The following is a 26,401-nucleotide window of genomic DNA, read 5'->3' on the forward strand; positions in this document are numbered from 1 at the left end:
CTGCACCATCCCCTTGGAAGGCCAGTGCTGAGGACGGCACAGAACTTTAATGTTAACATCCTGCGCTGGTTGTTCCTGTTTTACTGACTGACAAAGGCCTGGCTACAAATCCAGATACTATCTAATTAATGCTTCTGTGACTTGGATAGACACACATGGTATGGAGAGATTGATGAGTTTCCCTGAAGCAAACCTTCTGTTAATGCCTGCAGGCATGTCTCGAGTGGCAGACACACTGTAAAAAGCTTTAGATAGGTCTATAAACAGTACACACAAGTCTTGATGTGGTTTTGTGCTGAGTGGGGATATTGTACATGAATCTAGAATACAATGCCAGTGACAGTTGACTCCATGTGTCTATCTGGAATCAGCATGGCATTAAACTGAAGACTAGAAGCAAACTCGGACAGACTATTATCCTTACCACCCTCTGTAAGGCACAGAATCCTGATTCTGCTACTGCTGCCGTATGAGAATTCTACAGTGTTCAGCCAAGATACCTGAGGTCTGTGATAATAATTCTATAGCAGTTGAAAATCACAAACAACAATTAACATCATTGAGAGCATCGTCTATAAAATTCAACTTAGGTCAGCAGACCATACCTCCCACGTGGATAAATACAGGATCACGAAACATACTTGATATGGGGAAATAATATGGGAAGGTGGTCAGCACAAATGATGTTAGGTTACTATAATAAAAGAGCATTAGCAACTTCTGTATTGCAGACCACTTGCAAAAGCACAGAGCTGACCAGCCATGTGGAGGCTGTAGTAAGATTAATCTTCCCCACAGCTCATCTTGATGTAAAATCAATCTGCTAGATTTGCTGCCACCATCCTCTTATAGGGAGATCTGTTTGGTCTGTTGTGATACAGGAAAACCACCCATTAGCCTGACAAAAAGAGGCTCTTGTCTTAAACACGAAGTAGCTTATTGCATGATGACAACTAGATACAAGTTAGAGATAGCCAGAACTGCCGATGCTGGAGTCAGAGATAACACAGTGTGGAGCTGGATGAACGCAGCAGGCCAGGCAGCATCAGAGGAGCAGGAAAGCTGACATTTCGGGTCTGGACCCTTCTTCAGAAATGGGGGAGGGGAAGGGGACTCTGAAGTAAATAGAGAGAGGGGGAGGCGATGATGGAAGGTGGATAAAGGAGCAGATAGGTGGAGAGAAGATGGATAGGTCAAGGAGGCAAGGATGGAGCCAATAAAGGTGAGTGTAGGTAGGGAGTTGGGATGGGGGTTGGTCAGTTGGGAGGGAAGGGCGGGTGGGCAGGAGGGAAGAAGGACAGGTCAAGGAAGCGGGGATGAGACTAGTAGGTAGGAAGTGGGGGTGGGGTTTGGTCAGTGAGGTGGGAGAAGCAGATAGGTGGGAGAAAAGACGGACAGGTCAAGGAGCTGGGCTGGTTTTGGGATGCAGTAGGGGATGGGGAGATTTTGAATCATGTGAAGTCCACAGTGAGACCATTGGGATGCAGGGTTCCCAAGCGAAATATGAGGTGCTGTTCCTGCAGCCTTCGGGTGGCATCATTGTGGCACTGGAGGAGGCCCAGGATGGACATTGTCGTCCAAGGAGTGGGAGGGGGAGTTGAAGTGGTTCGCGACTGGGAGGTGCAATCGTTTTTCACAAACCAAGCATAGGTGTTCCACAAAATGGTCTCCAAGCCTCCGCTTGGTTATGTTGGTGTGATAGACATTACAGAGATAATGAGGAGACCTCGACGTTACTTCCTCAAGAGTTGACGATGCCTTGATAGATTCCTTGAAACATCATCACTGTGGGCTGTGCAACAGAGACTAACATTGGAATTTGGTTCAACAAGATTCAGTGCCAAACTACAACATCGAATATGTCCAGAGGAAGGCTAGAGATGTCACTGCTCCTGGGGCTCTCCCAAGCACCAACAATGACATAATGAACTGCCTGTTCTGTGGACATTCAGGCCAATACCATTTGCACGCTTCAGGCATCAGAGAACGTACAGAAGACATTCACCCTTTGAATCCAAACAACAAAGAGTCTACCATAATGATGATCCAATAGGTGATGTATGCCTCTCCAATCCTCAATATGGATCGACATGTCAAGGCAATCATGGAAATCATCTTCAAAGTTTCTTATTAAGGACAACTGCTGAGAAATGTAATTGAAAAATCATTTTGTTAAATCATGTCTCTTGATATTGAAATGATAACATTCCCATTACACTAGACGCATTAGTTTAAAGAGTGTATCAGATTGGTCGAGATTTACTTTGCATAACTGCAAAATAATGCACTAAACATATGGAGCACAGAACTGTCAGCATGGATTGTGGGTTGCTCACAGGCAAACACTGATCATTCGATTATCCTAACATCAATCAGTGACAGAGAAGTGTTTCAAAGTTAAAGTCATACCAACTTCTTGTTTTATGAATTGGTAGCAGTAATAGCAGTTTTAACTTATTCCTCCTGACCAACAATAAAGACAATGATTTATAACAATTGCTTTTGCTCCCAGTCTGATTTTGCTATTTGCTGAAGTCAATAATGGGATTATCAGGTAGAGTGTGAAACTGATATTGCACCCAATCTTATGGGGTTTCTGCCCAGAAAGTTAGGTAACAGCCTGCACTCCCACTCCTGACATATCTCTTAAATTTAAGTTTTTTGTAGCACAATTTATTATATGGTGTTAATGTAGTTTTCCTGTGCATATATCCTTATGTTGTGGAGATTTATTTTGTATTTGTCATTATTCCCTTTGGTTATGTACTTGCAGTTTAGAGTGTTGGGTATCTGAAGGGTGGGGGTTAGTGGGGGAGGCAGAGGTTTGTGGGGATTAAGCTGGCCTAGTAATATGTGTTTTGGGGATGGAAGGGTATAATATGCAGCATTATAATTCAGGGCAGGGAGTATGTAATCGATATTTCTAAAGACAGTGAAAGCCCAGTCAATTAACAGGATTGGGAAATTGTCTGTTCTCTTGATCACCATCTGTTCTGAAGCACTCGGGACCTAATAGCCCTCAATCAGGAATAGTTCTTCTTCCTTGGTTCTTCCAATGACATCTGTCTCCATTGTTCCCCACTTACAAACCCCAATCCCCTTGACCCTCGTTCTTCTCCTCTTCCCCCAAATTCCATTTCTCAGATTCCCTTTCTTCCTCTTCCAAATTGCAGCAGTCTTGCAGCTGTCAGAAATATTCATCCCATCAGCCCTTGACTTGATTTGAAACCGTGTACCACAGTGTCACCTGTTCCCAAAGGATTCCTTTTATAATAATAAAGGAAAATTATTTTGAAAGTGTTTCACCTCTGCAGGCCAGTCTATTATTCACTTTAATATAATGAGTTCACCCAATGAGCTAAGAATATCTTGAGCCTTCTTTACCATATTCTTATATGATAACACTGCATTCCACCCAATTGAAACTGCATAACAGGCTTATTATATATATGGGTTTCTTCCTATGAGTTTCAGTATCCAATTATTTGAGTTATTTTAGGAGTTTATCAGTAAATTCAAAATGATCAGAAATAGCCATTTTCATCTCGCTGTAGTGTGCCTGCATAATAAGCAATCCCTCTCTGAGGAACACACAGTCAACTTGTTTTCTTGACAGTAACCCATTAGAATCCCACCTCAGTAACTGTTGCCTGCAGCTATCTTCCAGTCAGAAGTAAACAATTCATGTAAAGTATTAGATAGCAAATCTGCTTGAACATACTAACTGCTTGGTGTGCTTCCTCTTTACATGTCGAGCAGCTTCAGAATGCTGTCATTCAAAACTTTTAACATACATTTCTACTAGTTATAGTAAACCATGATTTAGACAATGTCATATCTGCCCTTCTCCAATTATGATTTCAGTTTAATGTAATTGGGTAGACTGGTGAACATGACAGATGCTATGACTAGCTCATGATTGTGGAGAACCAAATATAACCTTCAAGATTGTTTCAACTCTATTTTAAAAATATTGAAGTATGATTTAATAATCTCATCTACATTGCTAAGCAAGGCATTAGGTCAGTCTTTAAATTAACTTAATGAGAAAGCATAAATGCCAGGTCTTTGTAATCTGTTAAAGAAAGCAAGATCTTATGCAAACAGAAACATTAGAATCACCGACATTGTCAACAGTTTTGGATTGAGCAAACTAATGTGAATTCTTCAGTCTCTGTGTTTTGTATTTGATTTGATTTGATTTGATTTATCGTAGTCACATGTACCTAAGTACAGTGAAAAACTTTGTTTTGTGAGCAGTACAAGCAGATCATAGCAAACAAGGATGTACAGATCATAGGTGCTTAGACAGAGTGAGGCATACCAGGTTACACTGCACAGGAGGTGTGCGAAGCAAGGTCAACATTGGCAAGATCAACATTATTTGAAGTTAGAGAGGTCCATTCGGTAGTCTAATAATGGCAGGGAAGGAGCTGTTCTTGAACCTGTTGGTAGGTGTGTTCAAGCTTCTGTATCTTCTGCCTGCAGAAGAGGTTGGAAAAGAAGATTACTGGGGTGGGAGAGGTCTTTGATGATGTTGGCAGCCTTTCCACGGCAACAAGAAGTGTAAATGGAGTTGATGGATGGGATGTTTGTTTCCATGATGGTCTGGGCTGTGTGCACAACTTTCTATAGTTTCTTACAGTCCTGGGAAGAGCAGTTGCCGTACTAGGCCGTTATGCACCCAGATAGCATGCTTTATATGGTGTGTCTGTAAAAGTTGGTGAGAGTCCTTATGGACACGTGTAATGTCCAGTTCATTGAATCATTTCTGATTGTACTGCGCCTAATGTCAGATTTCTGTCTGATTCAAGTGGGTCATGTGGTAGGAAACAGATATACAAGCTGCATGAGACTGTAAATATTCAATCAACTCCTGAAAGTAAACCTTATGTTGGCTATGTACAGCAACAGTTAAATCAATATGTCATAACTTTTCTAGCATCCATTCAATGGACAGTGAATGTTGTCAATTCTTCCATTGCTTCTGTCAAAAAAACGTCTTCAGTTTTCAGGCAAATAATTTATTCTTGTCCAACGTGACTAAGTTTCCAATGGCTGCAAAGTGATACTGGGATCACAACATTAAAATTTAATTAAATTTACAATTTCACTGAATTGTATGAGATTGTATTATTTACATAATATGACTTTTGGTGACTATTAGCAGCATGTGCAAGTTTGACAAATTGAAAGGGAGAATGTGGAATTTCATATAAGCCTGCATGCCACCAAGGATTGCTGAGAAATTAAACAATATATGACCACATTTGGAAGTAATAGTTTATGAAGCCATCTCCTCCAGGTTCCTCTCCAAGACACACCATCCTGAATCACACATTTATTGAAGTCCCACAGTGTTCTGGATCGATGTTCTCTGCTTTGTGAAAGCACTATCATCACGAGTACTGGAAGTGTTCGAGGTGAATAACTAGTATCTCCTCAGAACAACTAAAGGTGATAAACAAACGGGGATTTGACAAGATCTGCCACAAAGGACACATTAATGAACATTTCTGAGGGTTCTTCGCGTACATGAAAACTGGCAAAATCAATTTATATTGTATATTGCACACAATAGAATCTGTGCTGGGAAATTGATAAAGGGCATTAAACCCAACCCTATCTGATGGCCAACGAAGTGGAAATTTCCTATTAGAAGATGAGTTGTCATGTCTGCATAGTGGATACCATACCCAGCGGCTGGAGAATACTTAGCAAAAGTTCACAGTGAGGGTAATATTGCATACTGTAGCTGCAGGACACAGAACTCACAGGGAGAGGCTGAATAGACTGCGGCTATTTTCCCTGGAGCGTCAGAGGCTGAGGGGTGACCTTATCGAGGTTTATAAAATCATGAGGGGTGAATAGCCAAGGTCTTTTTCCTAGGGTAGGGGAGTCCAAAACTAGAGGATGTAGGTTTAAGGTGAGAGGCGAAAAATTTAAAAGTGACCTAAGGGGTAACTTTTTTGTGCAGAGGGTGATGCATGTATAGAACAAGCTGCCAGAGGAAGTGGTAGGCTGGTACAATTATAACATTTAAAAGGCATCTGGATGGGTATATGAATAAGAAGGGTTTAGAGGGTTATGGGCCAAATACAGGCAAATGGGACGAGGTCAGATTGGGATGTCTGGTCAGTGCTGACAAATTAGACAGAAGGATCTGTTTCTGTGCTGTATGACTCCATGACTCTATTGGCAAATCCACCAAGATATGATTGTTGAGCATTACAGATTGAATATGACATCTCAACCCTCTTAATATTTATTACTGTCTCATGCTAGCCTATTATCATACAAACGTACTGAGAAATGTGGCTGAACAGAGGGATGTTTTGATGTCTGTCAAAAGGCAGAGAGGATATTTACCTTTATGAGCAGAGGCAAATAATATAAGGGCCCGAAGATTATCCTAAAAATGCGTACAACGCTGATTAGGCCCCAGTGGGGTCCTGTGTACAATTTTGGCCTAAAGGAATGATCTGATCTCACTAGAGAGGATGCAGAGGACATTTAAAAGACGTTGCCTAGACAGGGGACTTTTAAACAGGACAAAAGATTGGGTAGGCTAATGTTGCTATTTTTGGAACTGAAAAGTCTGAGGGGAGACCTAACTGAACTGTACAAAAATATGAGCAGTCAAGATAAAGCAAATAGGAAGCCTCAATGCTCCTTATTCAAAGAGTCCATAACCACACGGCATCATTAGGGTAAGCATAAGGGGTTTAGAGGGAATTCAGGGGAATTTCTTTTCACTCAGATGGTAGTGGGCATCTGAACCTTGTTGTATGTGCTATAGGACCAAACAGAACCAGCGAATGGTTGTGGTCGAGTGCTGTTAGTAATCCTCCTTTCTCTACTAGGTATAAGGGCCTATTCAGTTATCAGTGGTGAGTCTGAACGACAAGAGCAATTTGTATGAACAAAAAGTCATTGCCTATTACATGATAACAATAGGTATAAATACATTGCCCAGTTACGCATAATGACTAAGATTTTGGAGTAGATTTGTAGCTCGGGTTGTGGGTGTTGAGGTTGGTTGGCTCGCCGAGCTGGTTTCTTGTTTCGCAGACGTTTCGTTACCATGCTGGATAACATCCTCAGTGCAGCCTCCGATGAAGCATCGGTGTGTTTTCCCGCCTGGTTTTTAAACTCTGGGGTCCGTTGAGATGGATTGCCTCACTTCCGGTTTTCCTTCGTAGTGGAATGTATCCGGGGTTGAGTTGAATATGTTTATTAATAGCATGCTTCGTGGAGTGCCAGGCTTCTAGGAATTCTCGTGCCTGTCTCTGCCTAGCTTGCCCCAGGATTTTGGTGTTGTCCCAGTCGAAATGGTGGTTCTCCTTGTCCATGTGGATTGAGATGAGTGTTACATACATTCCACTACGAAGGAAAACCGGAAGTGAGGCAATCCATCTCAACGGACCCCAGAGTTTAAAAACCAGGTGGGAAAACACACCGACGCTTCATCGGAGGCTGCACTGAGGATGTTACCCAGCATGGTAACGAAACTTCTGCGAAACAAGAAACCAGCTCGGCAAGCCAACCAACCTCAATAATGACTAAGACTATCAGGAGCCTCAGGCATGACAGGTTTGATCCCATCAGAATCTTGATCTAGACTCCTCATTCTACACTGAAGGCTGTATGACATCGTCAGATTGAATGGAGCTCAATGTAGCTTCCAAATGAACCTATTCAGAACTTTATGCAACATCTCCCTGCAAGATTCTTTTCCCACAGATAATGTTTATACATTCAGGTACATAACTGCTTTTACATTTCCACTAAATCAATCTGCCACAAGTCTTTGACTTCACAAACTCAGGCAGCCTGGAGGTTTCACAATACTTCCAGAATGTGTTTATTAATAGCATGCTTCGTGGAGTGCCAGGCTTCTAGGAATTCTCGTGCCTGTCTCTGCCTAGCCTGCCCCAGGATTTTGGTGTTGTCCCAGTCGAAATGGTGATTCTCCTTGCAAACTCAGGCATCTGTGGGACTTTTAATTTCATGACAATCCATCATACAAAACAGCAGCTCTATTTAAAAAGGACCTTTCTTCCTTCCAGTGTCCTGAATTTTTAGACCAAGCAATTTCTTCTTTATGACAAGTTCTGAATCTGTAGGCATTGGTCTAGGTTCCATGGAGTGGCATACAGCTCATCTCCACTTTTTTTTATTCTCAGTCTGCCGATACATCTGTGTTGAAGTGTGTAAGTTTTTTACCTCAGCTTTATGAGTAGGCTGAATGTCTTCATTCAACTTTTTTGGATGTCTTCCCGGAGGACCAGACATTTTCACATCCTCAGTTGTGATACTAGAGGATTGCTACTTACATATCATTATCTCTATCACTGGCACTGACAACTCCTCTCTGGAAGACAAAAGTTTGAAATATTGCTCTTGAGCTTGTGTTGACTCATCATCTGGCATCAAAGTTAAATCTGCCATATCAGTTTGTTCAATGCACTAATTTGCTATCTGAATGACTACAATTAAATATTCCTCAGAGAGGTAAAGTGGATTGTACTCAATCTTGTTTTTTATATGTACTTCTCTGGCAAATTTTGCTGATTTTTGTTATCTGAAAGTCCTTCTGTGATGATAGGAATTGAAAACATTTCCACCAGTCATGTATTGTCACACATCTCCTTCCTGTTGAAAGTTTGGAACAATTTTCTTATACCAACATTGATAAAGTCAATACATTCCTCCTCTTTGGGGTCAATCGCAAGTCTAGGAATCCCAATGAAAGCTTCTACTGTTTGCCATTTGTTTGACTAGTCAACAGGAGTTTATTACCAGACAGTTGCTCCCTTAGAACTAGTTGAACTTCCTCTGCTACTTTAAGAATGTTGAGGTTAAGACATATTTCAAAATACTGGAAATCCGCAATAGCAGCAGAAAATACAAGAAGTACTTAATAGCAGAGGCAATATCTGTGGAGAGTTAACATTTATGATTTGTGACTGATTGTCTAATCACCAACCTTGAAGAAATTTTCACTCCACAGATATTTCTAGCTTTTTTTTGGTTTTTATCTCTGTCTCTATATCAATCTTTCCTTTTTTAAGACTGATATGGAGGTGCCAGTGTTGAACTGGGTTGGACAAGGTCAAAAATCGCACAAAGCCAAGTTATAGTCCAACAGGCTTATTTGAAAACACAAGGTTTCGGAGCGTTGCTCCTTTCTCAGGTGTAGTGAGGGAGGAGGTATCAAGACATAGAATTTATAAGTACAAGATCGAAGGATCATACAATTGATGTGAATGTATTGAATAAGCTGAAAGTCCTCACAGGCAAGGCAATGGCCTAGTGATATTATCACTGGACTGTTAATCCAGAGACCTGGTTAAACATTCTGGGGTCCTGGGTTCAAATCCTGCCACAGCAGAGAGTGGACTTTGAATTCAATAAAAATATCTGGAATAAGAATCTAATAACGACCATGAGTCCATTGCTGATTGTCAGGAAAAACCCCTCTGGTTCACTAACATCCCTTTAGGGAAGGAAACTGCCATCCTTGTCTGGTCTACATGTGAATCCAGACCCACAGCAATGTGGTTGACTCTTAAACAGCCCACTGGGCTATTAGGGATGGGCAATAAATGCTGCCCATCATCTCATTAAAAAATAAAGAAGAAAAAAATGGCTGGCTGACTTCCTACTGTTAAATCTTTAATCAGTTAGAAAGGAGATGCAGGTTTCAATTGATTAAAATGCAAATCCCAGAATTTCTTTCAAGTCACTTTATTGTTGTTTTATGATTTTCATAAATTTGATGTCATTAATGCCACTGAGTTCTTAATGTTGCATAGTATCTGCACTATGGTTCCTGGCATTGTGAATGAAATTATAAAATAAAATAAAATGACTGTTAAAAGTCATCAAGATCATAAAATCACTCAGCACAGGAGGAGGCTTTTTGCCAAATAGTGCCTGTGCCAGTTCTTTCAAAAGAGCTGTTAGAGTCTTAGAGCCATAGAGTCATAGACTAATATCGCATGGAAACAGACCCTCCAGCCCAAACTGGTCCATGCTGACCATGGTGCCCACTCAGCTAGCTCCAATTGCCCGCATTTGGTCCATATCCCTCTAAACCCTTCCCATCCATGTACCTATCCAAATGTTTCTTAAATGTTGCTATTGTACCTGCCTCAACCACTATCTCTGGCAGCCCATTCCATTTACGCACCACTGTCTGCAGGAAGAAGTTGCCCCTCAGGTCCTTCTTAAATCTATCCCCTCTCACCTTAAACCTATGCCCTCTAGTTTTCAATTCCCCATCCATGGGAAAAACACTATATGCATTCATCCCATCTCTGCCCTTCATGATTTTATACACCTCAATAAAGTCACCCCTCATTCTTCTACATTCCAAGGAATAAAGTCCTGTCCTGGCCAACCTCTCCCTATAACTCAGGCCTACTAGTCCTGGCAACATCCTCGTAAATCTTCTTTGCGCGCTTTCCAATTTAATTATGTCTTTCCTATAACAAGGTGACCAAAACTGCACACAATACTCCAAGTGCGGCCTCACCAATGACTTATACAACTGTAACATAACATCCCAACTCCTATACTCAATGCGTTGACCAATGAAGGCCAGCATGCTAAATATCACCTTCATCACCCTGTCTACCTGTGACGCCGCTTTCAACAGTTAGAGAAGATATTGCAGGCAATAGTGAGAGAGATATAGTGAGTGTGAGGGAGCAGAGAGAAGGTGGAGGACATTGACCTTTTTTCCTTAAGTGCTGGGCATTCCTCCAGATGTAAGAGACTGCTTCAACATGGCTGGAAACTTCAGGCCACGTTGGTGTGGTCCAATGCCATAGTTTCCTCTGCTGGTCCTGAAGGAAAATGTTATCCCTACCTCTACGCCATTCCTGTCCAGCAAGACAAAGTGGGGCACTGACTTTCTTTTGTCTACCATGGCTGAGACAGATGTCATGAATCATGCAGGGCAACTCTAGACTGACAGAGCATATCTAAGTGGACAACAGCCTTTTAAATATGGCACCAATTCCAAGGATGCCTGTCAATTCCAGGACCTCGGGTGAGCAGCGGGTTGCTCTAGGAACAACACATGGTAAGGTGGGGCTGAAATACAACATTGTTCTCACCATGAGGCCTCAAACTTCAGGTTTGGTAAGATGCAGCAAGAAAACTCGTTCAGCCTTTTGGTAAGGGTCTCTTCACCGAATTTAGCACTACTCGCACTGAACCAAAATATGGTATACTTCTACCCAGAAAGATAGTGAAGCTTAAACAGAAAATTGTCACAAGAAATGGAAACAGAAGGAATGCCACCAGTGATGGAATCATTGAAAATGGAGATATGTGAGAGACCAGGATTGGAGGAGTGCAAAAGTCTGGGTGGATTGTACAGCTGGATGCTATAATTCAGATAGAGAGGTGCAAGGGTGGGTGGTGCAGTGGCTAGCAGTGCTGCCTTACAGTGCCAGGTTACCTGGGTTTGGTTCCAGCCTCGGGTGACTGTTTGTACAGAGTTTGCACATTCTCCCCATCTCTGCGTGGGTTTGCTCTGGTTTCCTCCCACAGTCCAAAGATGTGCAGGCTAAGTGGATTAGCCATGGGAAATGCAGGGTTACAGGGATAGAGTTGGGAGGGGGTGCGTCTGGATGGGATGCTCTTTGGAGGGTTAAATGGTCTGCTCCTACACTGTAGGGATTCTGTGAAGGTTATGGAATGAGTTGAATTAAGGATAAATTGGAATTGCTGTAAGGTAGGATGGGCAACAAAATTTTTGATGATTTCAAGTTAATGGATGGTATCATGCTCTGTGCAGTAAAGAGTTTGTACTCAGGCAGCTCATGTTACTCTGGCCATGAGGAAGTAAAGCCCCATTTAGACAACTGCCACAAGGTCTATTGGGGGCCCAATATTTCTGATTTTAAGTAAGATTGACTTCAAATTAAAATAATTACATACTCATCCTACTTGCTTTGTGTTCGGGTCATTCCGCTACTGCTCAATGGCAGATGTGAAAAGGCTGACAGCTCCCCTGAGATGTGTGTTTACGATAGCCACTTGTATTAGCTTGCAGAAAAAGGCCGCATAAAGGACCTGCACCCAGACCATTTGTGGCAAAACAATCAGCCAAAGCATACAGGGAGTGCAAACTAGAATGCGTAAATTTAGTGACAAGCCACGACCAGTCATTTTCAAGTTTAATTATCAAAGCGTGACAAACTCCTCATGGCATAATTAGAATTAGCTTCATCACATATTGAATGCATTAAATATTCAATTTTTAATAACTTTAAAAGCCTAAGCTCACATCACGAGCTAAGCATTGCTTATAATCTACTAGAAGTGTTTATGGTATCTGTTTGAATCAAAACAAAATGATGGTGTCTCTTTTCTCACCCAGTTTCCTGGATTGTATGATTCCCGATGGCTTCCTTTGGAATAGTGGTTAGATTTGTCAACCTTACGGACCCTTTCCTCGGATGGCCAAATTCATCTGATCATAACCATCCACACAATTACTACGCTCTGCTTTTCTCACCGCTGATCTTTGCCATCATTTTTGGGAATGTACTGGTGTGTCTGGCAGTGCTGAGAGAAAAATCTTTGCAAACGACAACCAACTATCTCGTTGTCAGCTTGGCAGTAGCAGACCTGCTCGTAGCAATCTTGGTGATGCCTTGGGTTGTGTACCTTGAGGTAAGGACATTTTTTGAAGTTTTCATTCGCCTATCTCTTACTGTACAGCATTTGTGATTTTCCAATCTGATGTTAATATTTTGACTTATAGTCTGGGAGCATTTCATTTTAATGACACTGAAGTATACTTAATTCAGATGTACAATCAGTCTGGTGTGCCTCACCTCTTTATTCAGTGCAGCTTAACTTCTCACTATGAAGCACTCTGAAAAGCTGTTCTGAAATTTTCATTTGGCCCACTTTTAATCCATGTATACCAAGACTTTGAGCAACTTACAAGCTCAAAATTATTTACTTGCCATTTGCAATGAAATGTTATACAATAAATAACCCCTTTTGTTTTTAATCAGATATAATATTCCTTCCTGAAGTGTTGGTCCTTTAAAACATTCCAATATCTCAAATTTCATATTTAAAATCGTCAAACCCATGAATCAGAATGATATCAGAACAGATTCAAGATTTTACTTCAGTTGAAGCTCCGGAAGTCACCATGATTTTTCTGTTTACTCTCATACCTCTGTATATCTTCCAATATAGCAATCCAACTAACAGAATTGTGTAGAATGGGACTGCCACATGTTGATGGTAGTGAGCATGATGGTGAATTGGTAACACTGCCTCTAAGCTATCTTGGATTCAGGATGCTATGGATTCAATTTTTACTTCAGGGACTTTCACACATATGTTCTATTGACACTTCAGGGTAGTATGGAGAAAGCAAGGTGGTGTTGTATGTAAGAACAAAAACAGAAGTTGCTGGAAAAGCTCAGCAGATCTGGCAGCATCTCTGAAGAAAAAATCGGAGTTAACATTCGGGTCTAGTGACCCTTCTTCAGAACTGAATAAAGACAGCATTTGCAGTCTTTTTGGATTTTATGTGGTGTTGAATGTGCCATTTTTAAATAAGATATTAAACTGAGATGTCATCTTCCTTCTCAAATGGATGTTAATGATTGCATGGCACTATTTGAATCACCTTGGTTGAGTACTCCCAAGTGTCTTTGTTAATAGTCAACTCTCTCCAAAACAATTAAACAGAATCTCGTTATTATCATATTGCTATTTGTGTGACCTTTGCTGAGCTGATACATTTTCTGCATAAAATTGTGGCTTCACTTCAACAGTACCATTGCTGTAAACATTTTCTGCTGCTCTGAGGTCAGGCAATGTGCGATATCAATGTATGATTTTCTTTCCTTATCAAGGTAGGGAGATTTTTGGTTAAATTGTTCCACATTCACGCACTAAACCAACAGTGTAATCAGTGTCCAAACAATCGTTGTTGTATTATCAGCTTGATGTGGACCAATTAAAGATTAAACCCAATATCATCGATGATTTCAATTTGTGATCATTACAATAAAGACATTGCATTTGGATTATGGAAGAACACATTCTGCTAAAGAAAGGATAAGGTTTTTTTATATTTTCTGAAAATGGAAAAAGCTACTCTTCCAGCATAGCAGAAACATTCTAAAAGTGAACACAAACTTGGACTGGGAATTCAAAATAACCATGTTCCTCTTGCTCTGAGAGCTATGTGGGATCCTTTTACTAGTAGACGACTTAACCTAAAATAACGTATTGTTTACCCTGTACATAGCCCTGCATTCCGCATCACTGTCACAACAATTGCATGCACAAGGACAACTACAAAAGACCTTGTAGTTTGTGAGTTTGAGGAAACAGTGCCAGATCAGCCAGAGCAAACAAGTGAGGAAGAGCAAGTCGATGTGCAGAAGAGGAATGAGAATTTTTGGACTGGATAACCATGTGTCTGCCATTATTGGTCCCCTGTAATTTCTTAAATGCAGCAATGAAATGAAATTGATCATTGTGGGAAAATTCATATATGAATATTTTAGTAGAATAAGAGATGAAACAGTTGCCTATGTTAACCCCAATAGTTCAATTATTTGTTTGCTTCATGTCTGAATGGAATGTTAGGAATATAGGAACAAAAGAACAAAAGAAAGCCAGTTAGACCCTTGAGCATGTTCTGCCATTCAATAACCAATGATCGATTTGTGACAAAAACTCGAATTACTGGCCTGAGAGTATCAGAAATGAGGTGTGACCTTATTGAGGTTTATAAAATCATGTGGGGCATGGATAGGTTGAATAGCCAAGGTCTTTATGCCACAGTGGGGGAGTCCAAAACTAGAGAACATAGGTTTAAGGTGAGAGGGGAAAGATTTAAAAAGGACATGGGGGCTACTTTTTCATGCAGAGGGTGGTGCATGTCTGGAACAAGCTTCCAGAGGAATTGTTGGAGGCGAGTACCATTACAACATTTAAAATGTATCTGGATGGGTACATGAATAGGAAGGCTTTAGAGGGATATGGGCCAGATAAAACTAGGTCAGATTGGGATGACTGGTTGGCACGGATGAGTTGGACTGAAGGGTCTGTTTCCGTGCTGTATGACTTTATAATTCTATAACTGAATTCCTTAGTACTCTTGGAAAACAAAATTATATAATTCCCAGACTTAAAATTGGTCTACTTTCAATTGTTGTTTGCAGAAGAGAATTCCAAGGCTCTAGCATCCTTTGCATGAAGAAATACTTCCTCATTTCACTCTTGAAATATTTGGCTTGAAAATTTTGGATATTCTGTCTAGTCTTAAGCTCAGCAACAATAGAAATTAGTTTCTCTCTGTATTCCATGCTCCTTTCTCTTAACATCCCGAGAACCTCAATCTAATCACCCTAGGGTGGCATGGTAGCTCAGTGGCTACCACACAGTGCTAAGGTCCTGGGTTCGATTCCAATCTTGGGCAACTGTCTGCGTGGGTTTCCTCTGGGTACTCCTGTTTCCTCCCACCGTCCAAAGATGTGCAGGTTAGGTGGATAGGCCATGCTAAATTGTCCCACAGTGTCCAGGGTTATGCAGGCTCGGTGGGTTAACCATGGTAAATGTGGGGTTACAGGGATAGCGTCGGAGGCTGGGTCTTGGTGTGATGCTCTTTGTAGGGTCAGTGTGGACTAGATGAGCTGAATAGTGTCTTTTAGCTCTGCAGGGATTCTATGATTTTATGACATCGGCATTCTAAGGAACATAGTGTTATCCCTCCTTGTAGCATAACCCTTGAGGTCCACGTATCTTAGATAAACCTATGCTACACTCCTTCCTAGGCCAATGAATCCTTCCTCAGGTACACTGTCTAAAGCTGCACAAGCATGCAAGGTGTAGTATAAACAGGTCTTTGTATCGCTGAAGCATTGCTGCTACCCCTTTGCTTTCCAATCCTGACAATAAAATGGCTAACATTTAATTTACATTTTTGATTACAGGACAAAACAAAGAACAATACAGTAAAGGAACAGGCCCTTTGGCCCTCCAAGCCTGTGCCAACATATTTTGCTCTTCCAAACTAAAACTGTCTTCGCTTACAGGATCCATATCCCTCTATTCCCTTCCTATTCATGTATTGGTCCAGCTGCTTCTTGAACGCTGCTATTGTGTCTGCTTTCACCACCTCCTCTAGAAGCGTGTTCCAGGCACTCACCACCCTTTGTGTGAAAAATGTGCCTCTTCCATCTCTTTTAAACTTCCTTCCCCCCGCAACTTGAACCTGTGTCCCCTAGTAATTGACCCCTCCCATCCTAGGAAAAAGCCTCATACTTTCCACTCTACCCATGCCATTCACAATCTTATAAACTTCTTTCCGATCATCCCTCAGCCTCTTGCGTTCCAGTGAAAACAAACCCACTCTATCCAACCTTTCTTCACAGCTAAAATCCCCCATACCAGGCAACAGGCTGCTAAACCTATGCTGTACCCCCTCCAAAGCATCTACATCCTTCTGGTAATGTGGTGACCAGAACTGTGTGCAATATTCCAAGTGTAGCCTAACTAAAGTTCTATAAAGCTGCGGCATAACTTGTCTATCCTTTTACTCAATGCCCCTTCCAATGAAGGCAAGCATGTCATAGGCCTTTTTTATTACCTTATGTACCTGCATTGTCACCTTCAGTGATCTGTGGACCTGCACACACAATCCCTCTGCATATCAATACTCCTAGGGGTTCTGTCTTTCACTGTATAATTTCCACCTGTACTTGACCTTCCAAAATGCATCATCTCACATTTGTCTGGATTAAATTCTATCTGCCATTTTTCTGCCTATGCCTCCAACTGATCGATATCCTGCTATATCCTGTATCTGACAATCCTCCTCATTATCCACAACTCCACAAATCTTTGTATCATCCGATTGTTTTTTGTTTATACATTTTAATGATCTATGTACCTAGACAACCACCCTCCCTTAGCATGTCTTTTAGGGCCTCCATTATTTCTAGATTTACATCATTTAGAAAGTATTTTGTTCTACTCTTTATAGGTACCTTACACTTGCCTACATTAAAATCCATGTGTCACAGTTTTGTCCATGCTAACGTATCAATATCTCTTCATAGTTTCGTGCCCCCATCCACACTGCTTTTAATATTATTCATCCTCATACAATGATAATTTTAATATGTGGCTTTCTGAATTGTAGGCAGTTAATGAATATGGCAGAGAGTTGTGGACTGAGCACAGATTCTTACAGGATCCTAAAGTTTCATCTGCCAATTAATGTATCTATCCTTTGACTTTGCTACTTCCTTTCTTCTCTTCAGCTGATTTGACAACCAAGTCAAAAGTTTGTCTTCACTCCTACTTCAGCTTCAGCTAACAATCTCTTAAGACGGACCTTGTGAAATGTTTCCCAGAAGTCTATATAGTGCCATCCATAGACATTTCCCTGTTCAGTGCTTGAATCATGTACTCAAAGAATTCAGTTAGGTTTGTCAGGTAAAACCTACCCTTTAGAAATACATGTTGCCTTTTTTATGATCAGCTGAAACTTGTCCAAGCATTCAATCATTCCACCAAAATTATAAACTCTGGGTAATTTCCTGACAATAGATATTATATTAACTGGTCTATAATTTCTTGGTTTCTCTCACATTTTTGGATTCTACCACTGCCAGCATATGGTATACTGGTTTGGATAGTCAAATGCCACCAATCCTTGTCTCCCTGTGCTGAGTGTAGGACCTGTCTAATTATCAATTGTTGTGGATACACCACTGATGAAGCTAAACAGAAGATGCACTTATTTTGCATGACAAGGTAGATCATTGCATGATAAAAATATATAACTACTCAGACATAATTACTAAGGATTTTCAGGATCTGTATGGAATACAATTGTACCCTTTGGGTAAAGAGTAGGTCACCATAGTCCAACCAGACCATATGGCATAGAGAGAGACAACTGGTGGTAGTTTAACCTGAGGTTCATCAAGTCTCAAGCAAGAGGAAGGATTGAGAAGGAGAGTTTTTCATGGTAACCTCAGCAAGTGCAGGAATTAAACCTACACTATTGGTCCCACAATGCACACCAGCCATCCAGCCAATTGTGCTAAGCCATTGAGTTCACATCCAGAGCACCTCTATTGCTGCCCAAAAGACCATGTGACATCATCTGATTGTGGAATTCAATGTAATATATAAATTAACTCCTTCACAACCAGTTTCAACAGTTCCTTTTCACATTTTTCTTTAAGGGCCTAAGTGAAGTGTGTGCAATGTTTCAAACTAGAGGAATGGTTCCTGAATCAAGACAAACTTGGGATTATCATTAAAGCTTTTGCAATGTTCTCACTTACTTCGTTTAAAACCCTGGGATGGAAACCCTCTGATCCTGGGGTCTTGCTGCTCTTTCATTCTATCATTTTCTTCATTGCTGTTATTTCGTTTATTTTAATTTAGGTGAGTTCCTGTAATTAAAGCTTTAGACTTCTTGAGATTTCTAACACATTGACCTCTTTCTTGAATGTAAGCACTGCTGCTGAGTAATTATCCAACATTTCTAATTTCCTTGATAATAACATCATTATTCATTGTCAAGGGACCTAGATTACACCCAACCACGTCTTGTCCTAAAGGAGTGCAAATACCTTTTGTGTTGAATTTGATGTCCATAGCACTTATCTTTACACATTGTTTTAGAATCATAGAATCCCTACAGTGTGGAAACAGGCCATTCAGCCCAACAAGTCCACACCGCCCCCCCAAAAAGCATTCCACCCAGACCCATCCCTCTACCCCTGCATTTCCCCATGTCGAACCCAAACATCCCTGGACGCTACGGGCAATTTAGCATGGCCAATCCATCTAGCCTACACATCCTGGAGTGTGGGAGGAAACCGGAGCACCCAGAGGAAACCCACATAGACCCGGGGAGAATGTGCAAACTCCACACAGCCAGTTGCCCGAGGGTGGAATTGAACCCGGGTCTCTGGTGCTGTGAGGCAGCAGTACTAACCAGTGAGCCACCATGCCAACATTTCACCCCCTAGACATACAAACTTGTACTGTATCAAACAAAACATTTTGTTGAACACCTCCCACAAATCTTCTGGTGTTTTGTCAATTAATATATTTATTGTGGAAAAAGCTTCGTCGATTAGTAAGTAAGTTTGAGAATGACATCAAACGTAAGAGGTGTAGTGGACACCAAAAGGATTACCTGAGAGTACAACGGGATCTTGATTAGATGGGCCAATGGGCCGAGGAGTGGCAGATGGAGTTTAATTTAGATGAATGTGAGGTGCTGCATTTTGGAAAGGCAAATCAGGGCAGGACTTGTACACTTAATGGCAAGGTCTTGGGGAGTGTGGCTGAACAAAAAGACCTTGGAGTGCAGGTTCACAGTTCCTTGAAAGTGGAGTTGCAAGTAGACAAGATAATAAAGAAGTCGAAAGAACTGCAGATGCTGTAAATCAGAAACAAAGACAGAAATTGTTAGACCTGCTGAGCTTTTCCAGCAATTTCTGTTTTTGTTAGTGAAGAAGGCATTTGGTATGCTTGCCATTTTTGGTCAGTGCACTGAGTATAGGAATTGGACGGTCATGCTGTGGCTGTACAGGATATTGGTTAGGCCACTTTTATAGTATTGCATGCAATTCTGGTCTCCCTGCTAAAGGAATGATGTTGTGAAACCTGAAAGAGTTCAGAAAAGACTTATAAGGATGTTGCCAGGGTTGGAGGGTTTGAGCTATAGGGAGAGGCTGAATAGGCTGGGGTTATTTTCCCTGGAGCAGCGGAAGCTGAGGGGTGACCTTGTAGAAGTTTACAAAATCATGAGGGGCATGGATAGGGTAAGTAGCCAAGGTCTATTCCCCAGTGTAGCGTAGTTCAAAACTAGAGGGCATAGGTTTAAAGTGAGAGGAGAAAGATTTAAAAGGGACCCAAGTGATAATTTTTTCATGCAGAGGATGGTGCGTGTATGGAATGAGCTGTCAGTGGAGGTGGTGGAGACTGGCACAATAACAACATTGAAAAGGCATCTGGATAGGTATGTCAATAGGAAGGATTTAGAGGGATATGGGCCAATGCTGGCAAATTGGACTAGATTAATTTAGGATATCTGGTCAGTGTGGACTGAATGGTCTGTACAGCTCTATGACTATGACTCATCGTATTGTAGGAAGTCTTGCATAAATATTAAATCGTCATAGCTGGCTTGCACTTCTCTCTTTCAACTATGATGTTGAATATATCATTATTAGTAAATTTTCATGCACTGTTCTTCTGTTAACTAAACACAGAATCAGTACTCATTACTAATTCTAATACAGCACGCCTCCTTGCTGCTCTGAAATATAGGACCAGATTTTCATCATGGAGGTGGAAATTGCGAGTTATCATGATCCTGCCTGTATTCCAACACTGCCGGATCTTTTATCTGCAGAATATGGCAATGCCTGGGAGTCAGATCTGCCTGCAACAGGAGATGGAGGCAAACTGATGCCAAGTGGACCAGCTTAAATGGCTAAATAATAAAATAAAACAAGAATAAAACTGTATACCCTCTGAAGCAGAGAAATCGGCTCAGTTCTAGAGAACAATGTAAATACCCTATAACCCTCGCACCACTATCCCCCTCATTCTTTCATCCTTACCACTCTTAACTGGTTAAACCCCTTCCCCTTGTCTCCTTTCTGTCTTTAGAAATTTAACTGGATCAGCCCCACAAATACATAGCAGATTGGACGTGATGAATTTTACAGCGAGTAACTCACCTCCTGACTCCCCAAAGCCTGTCCACCATCTGCAAGGCATAAGTCAGTACTGTGATGGAATACTCCCCACTTGCCTGGCAGCAGCTCCAACAATAATCAAGAAGATCAACACTATCTGTATCGAAGCCGCTCACATAATCAGCACCCCATCCACCACCCGAAGCGTTCATCTTTCCACCAATCGTGCAGAATGGCAGCAGTGTGTAGTATAGACAAGATGCACTGTATCAACTTGCCAAGTGTCCTTTGACAGCAGCTTTCAAACCTGCAGCTTTTACATCCTGGAGGGATAAGGACAGTAGATACGAGGGAACACCGCACTTGCAATTCCTCTTCGAGCCACATATGATCCTGACTTGAAACAAGCTACCATTCCTTCACTGATAGTAGGAACTGCAGATGCTGGAGAATCTGAGATAACAAGGTGTAGAGCTGGATGAACACAGCAGGCCAAGCAGCATCAGAGGAGCAGGAAGGCTGACATTTCGGGCCTAGACCCTTCTTCAGAAAAAAAAAATTTCCTTCCTTCACTGTTGTTCGATCAAAATCCTGGATCTCAATTTCTACCAGGACTGTTGACATGCCTGCACGAGATGGACCATAGCGATTCAAGAAAGCAGCTCATCATCACTCTATCAAGTCCAATTAGGCATGGGAAACAAATGATGGCTTGCCAGGGATGCTAACTTCCCATGATATTTTTTAAGATACTGTTAGACGGAATTTCAACTGAATGCATTATGGAGATCGGTTTTTTGGTATTTGGTAAAAAAACCAGAGAAAATTAGGTTTTTTTTAGACATAGCAAGTTGTTATAATGTGGAATGCACTGTCTGAGAGGCTGGAGAAAGCAGTTGGAATAGGAACTTTCAAAAGGGAACTCTATATACAGTTGAAAGGGAAATAATTGTAAGACAATGCAGAAATAGAAGGGGGATGCATCTTTCAAAGAACTGGCAGCAAAAATGGGCCAATGATCTCCCCGTGTGTTGTATTATTATATGAATATAAAACAGGTTTTGGCAAACTCCATCTCTGGAGACACATGCAACTCTTTAAATCTTGTCTGTGGCTCCCAAAATTTTCCAACTGGGTTGTGTTATTGTAAAAAAAAGCCTAAGAAAGATTAAGTCAATAAAAGTAAAAATTGTATGGGGATAAAAGGCTAATCATTATGCTGTGCTTTATGCTTTTGAATGATTTCTTTTAATGGAAAACAATTGTGATTGAAATGAACCTGTTCAAGTTGTGTGGCTATACTATAGTTAAAGATATGCCTTTGGAACATAGGAACAGGGGTAGGCCATTCAGCCCCTCGAGCCTGTTCTGCCATTCAATGAGATCATGGCTGACCTGTAGCCTAACTCCACATACCTGCCTTTGGCTCATACCCACTAATACCTAGGTTTAACGAAAATTTGACTATCTCAGATTGAAAATTAACAATTGATCCAGCATCCACAACCATTTGTGGAAGAGGGTTCCAAACATTTATCACCCTTTTGTGTGTAGAAGTGCTTCCTTATAGACCTCCTGAAGGGTCTGGCCCTAATCCTCAGACTATGTCCCGAGTTCTAGAATCCCCAACCAGTGGGAGTAGTTTATCTTTATCTACCAAATCTTTTACTGTTAAAATCTTGATAATTTCAATTGGATAACGTTCTAAGTTCTCAAGGAAACAGGCTTAATTTGTATGATTTCTCCTTATAACTTAACTGCTGAAGACCAAGTACCATTCTTGTAAACCTACATTGTACCCCCTTCAAGGCCAATATATCCTTCCTAAGGTGTGGTACCCAGAAATGCTCACAGTACTCCAAGTGTGGTATAGCCTATGGTTTGAGGCACAGGTTGATAGTTGCAACCATTCTTGTTTCCGGTATAACTAAGACAATAAAGTACTAGAAATGCACTACCAGAAACCTGTTTGAAAAATATTTTCGAAAAATAAATTAACTTGAAGTTACTTTTAAAGGTGGCAAGTGGAACTCTGTAGGACTGGTGACAGGATAGGGCATGGGAGTCCCAGGAGCTGGGGGAGGGCTTGTTGGGTGCAGAGTTTTAGACAGAAGAACAGGGATGCAGATTATCAGATGTCCCTGTCCTTTTTGATGTTGGGTCATTTGATCTGACTCTCAGAAAAAATTATTGCAAGTAAAAAATGCATTCAGTTTTATATGTAAATCTCTTTTTTTCCAAAGTGAAAATGTGCTGGTTTTCTATTAAGTTAATGTGGTTCAGCATTTTTACATTTCCTTTTCAAACATGCTGATACATAATTCATTCAGATTGACATAAAACTTGCACATGCATTAGCTAAAGATACAAACTAAAAATCTCCAAAAACATAAGGTCTGTTTTAATTTTGATGTTTTTTCAATTCATGCATAAATTTAATAAATGTACATGCAAATTATGCATTCTATTGGAAATACTGAGTAGATTGCTTTTTTTTGGCTTAGAATTGCCAAATATTCATCTTGTTTGCTCCCAATAATTTTTATTTTAGGCAACATTTTTGCTCATCTGCCTTCATGTAAAAAATACTGCTGCCCCCCTAATTAAAAAGTGTTGTACAATGTAATTTCAAGACCTGAGCATTTAAATCACTCAAACAGAATTATGCCTGAAAAGAATTACAAGGTATGAGACGTGACCATCAACAAAATGGAAGTGGCACAGAGTATGTGACTTACATTGTCGTGGCAAAACAACTCATTTGCAAAACCTGAAAAGACTAACTTGGAACTAGGTAAAAAAAAAGCCTGCATTCTCAGTTGTGTTCTTTTAGCAGACAGTCATAGCTATAGTGACCTTCTGAAGTGACATTTTTCACACATCACTCTCCACATCTCTAGCCACAGATGCTGTCAGACCTGTTGCGTTTCTTCAGCACTTTCTGTTTGCAATTCAGACTTTGAGCATCCCCAGTCTGAAGCAAAATACTTCCATAATTATTTAACTGTCAAATTTGATCATTTCACTCACACCTGAAACTACTTCGACCAGTATCCTGGAAAACAACCAGACAATGAGTTAGGAACTCAAGAAACTCTCTGATTTCTCAACACTTGAAACAGACTCTTCAATGGAATCATCATTCCCAGCAACATCAGTGCTATCAGCTAGACAGCATGGTGGTTTACGTCTTCAGTATTTCTAAATCTCCCCTGCTTTAAGTGATTATAAAAACAAAGCATACAACCATTAATTCAGTAAATTAATAAAAAGCAGCACGAAACATGATGGGATCTTTTGGCCTTCACTAATATTTTAATTTTAATCACTTGCTCTTCTTCCATTTTCCTGAAGCGTTTGACAAATTCATCTTAAGTGCTATGGTTGACTGAGCTCTAAGGGCCATTTGTAGTGATGCATTTTTACTGTAATAATTTGTTTAATGAAAAATCTCTTCTATCCTTCTGACTGTAACCGTAAATTTATGCAGCCTTATTTCTGATTAGAAAGTTTTAAACATAGGTTTCGTTGGCTGGAACAGAGAAGGTTAGGGAGGATTTAATTGAACAGCTCAAAGTGTGGAAGGATTAAAAGTTGCATTTGGAATGCTCTTTTTCCTTTGGTAGGTAGGTGAATCAGTAATAACGTGACATAACTTTGGGATTAATGTTGGAAAGATAAAAGAAGAGGCTAAAAGAGACTTTTCCAAGCAGCAAGTTATTACTGTATAAAATGCATTACCACAAGTGTCTCCTAAAAACGATTCAGCACAGAAGAGGGAATTAGATAAATACTTCAAGAGGAAGTATGTTCAAAAATATAGATTAAGAACAGAGAAAGAGATTTAAGTGCCTCTGTTGTGGATCTAACAAGACATGATTTATTGCTGAAATAGCTATCATTCTTTGTTACATAGTCTATATTACAGCATTCTGTATTCTGTCATATTAAGTTAATCACAACTGCAGTAGGATCATTGTATTTCTGAAAGGTAAATATCATGATGTACAGAAGTTGCTAATTATATTGTTGTGATGTAGTGTGAACATACTTAACGTGAAGGAGTTTGTTAACTCAATGTGTCTTTTAATGTTCCTATGTGAATGAAGTCCTTAAAATGATGTCTTTATTTTGCAGTGTAATTTAAGAACAACTCTTCATAATCTCTTTAAGGTATTTGAGTTGCTTTTGCAGAGTGATTTAAGAGTCAAGGTTACAATTTTACCAAATATAATTCAACTGAGACGCAATTTCTATATCAACGTTTCCTATACAATTTATCACTGTCATCAGCTGTTGTATTATATAGCAACTGGTGCCACATAGTCCTGAGAATCACTAGATTACATAAATAATATATGGGAGATCTATCTATTCAAAGGTATAACTTTGCAGTACTCTCATATCTACCGAGTGGTATTTTAAATGAGTTTAAGGTTTCCAACGTCGCCATCCTACACGAAGGCCATTTCCATGAGATATCAGTCCTGTGTGAAGTGGTTATTCGAGACATCTTCTATAAATTGTCCTTTCAACATAGGCTTTATATTTTAGACATAACAATGGCTCACCAAGCCCAGCTGAATTGTCTTCCTCCCTGACATGTAAGGACTGGTGCCACACATTGAAAAGCTGTGATGCAATAATCTGGCATAATCCCTATTTGTAAAATCATATCTTGCAGCCAATGCACCATCACCATCACCTTGAAATATCCTTTCCTTCGAGCAGGACAAACCCAGCAGAGGTGGTGGCACAGTTGAATTCAATTTGCATGGATTGGCCCTTCGAGTCTTCAACACTGACTTTAGACCCAATGAATTCTCATAGCATTGGGTCAATTGTGGGCAAATTAATCTGTTGATTTCAACCTCCAGCAAGCAGTGGGCCTCAGTTCTGTGGTAGCATTCTTGCCTCTGAGACAGCAGGTAAAGACCAAGTACCACTTTAGGGCATCTAGTCAGTGGACAATAGATTTCTGGCCTCTGAATACCAGTTTGACAACCAGTAGACATGTAGCAAACCTTTATTGCAGTTAGCCACTTCTTCTGGTAGAAAATAGCAAGTCAGATTCATGAGTTGTCCACAAAATAAAAGACATTGCTACAGAATTTTTTAATTTCAAAAATATACTTTATTCATTAAACGTGTCTTTATATATACATAGTCACAAATGCAGTTTGGTTCTGTACAGTAGTTTATGAGGAAACAAGCAAACATTGGAGTTTGACTGTATTCAACAAACAAACCAATGGCATCTCTTACTTGTACAAGACTTTATTTACATTTAATTGAGGTACCAGAAGGGTCCAATAACTGAACAAGCCCCCATTTAACTTAAGCAGAAAGACCTCAAACAGCAGTCTTTCCCCACTGCGCCTTGGCAGCAGTAGCTTTAAGCTTTAGTGCGTCCCTCAGCACGTAGTCCTGGACCTTGGAATGTACACAAATAACTCAGAACACAATCTGCGCGATGTAAGAACAATGAGGAAATGGATTGTCTGGAGTTGTTATGCATGAAAGAGAATCATATGGAATCACGTGGTGATTATGTCGATGAGCTTCAACTATACAGCCAACCTTTTAAAAACCATACTTTTATAAATCATCCACATATTACTAACTCTGGGTAGAAAAGTCAGTACCAGGTATGTCGAACACTACAA

At 40.5% G+C, this 26,401-nt stretch overlaps 1 protein-coding gene across 1 annotated transcript in view; it reads left to right on the forward strand.

Annotated features, from left to right (window-relative positions):
* The first annotated feature begins 12,405 nt into the window (after positions 1-12,405).
* Positions 12,406-26,401, forward strand: part of drd3 (dopamine receptor D3) — a 31,076-nt gene continuing 17,080 nt past the window's right edge. Inside the window, exon 1 of the mRNA XM_048603024.1 lies at positions 12,406-12,693. Coding sequence (XP_048458981.1) covers positions 12,421-12,693 — 273 coding nt within the window. The 5' untranslated portion in view covers positions 12,406-12,420. The remainder of the gene's footprint in view (positions 12,694-26,401) is intronic.

This window comes from Rhincodon typus, chromosome 11 (genome assembly GCF_021869965.1).
Source record: "Rhincodon typus isolate 14 chromosome 11, sRhiTyp1.1, whole genome shotgun sequence".
Taxonomy (NCBI): Eukaryota; Metazoa; Chordata; class Chondrichthyes; order Orectolobiformes; family Rhincodontidae; genus Rhincodon; species Rhincodon typus.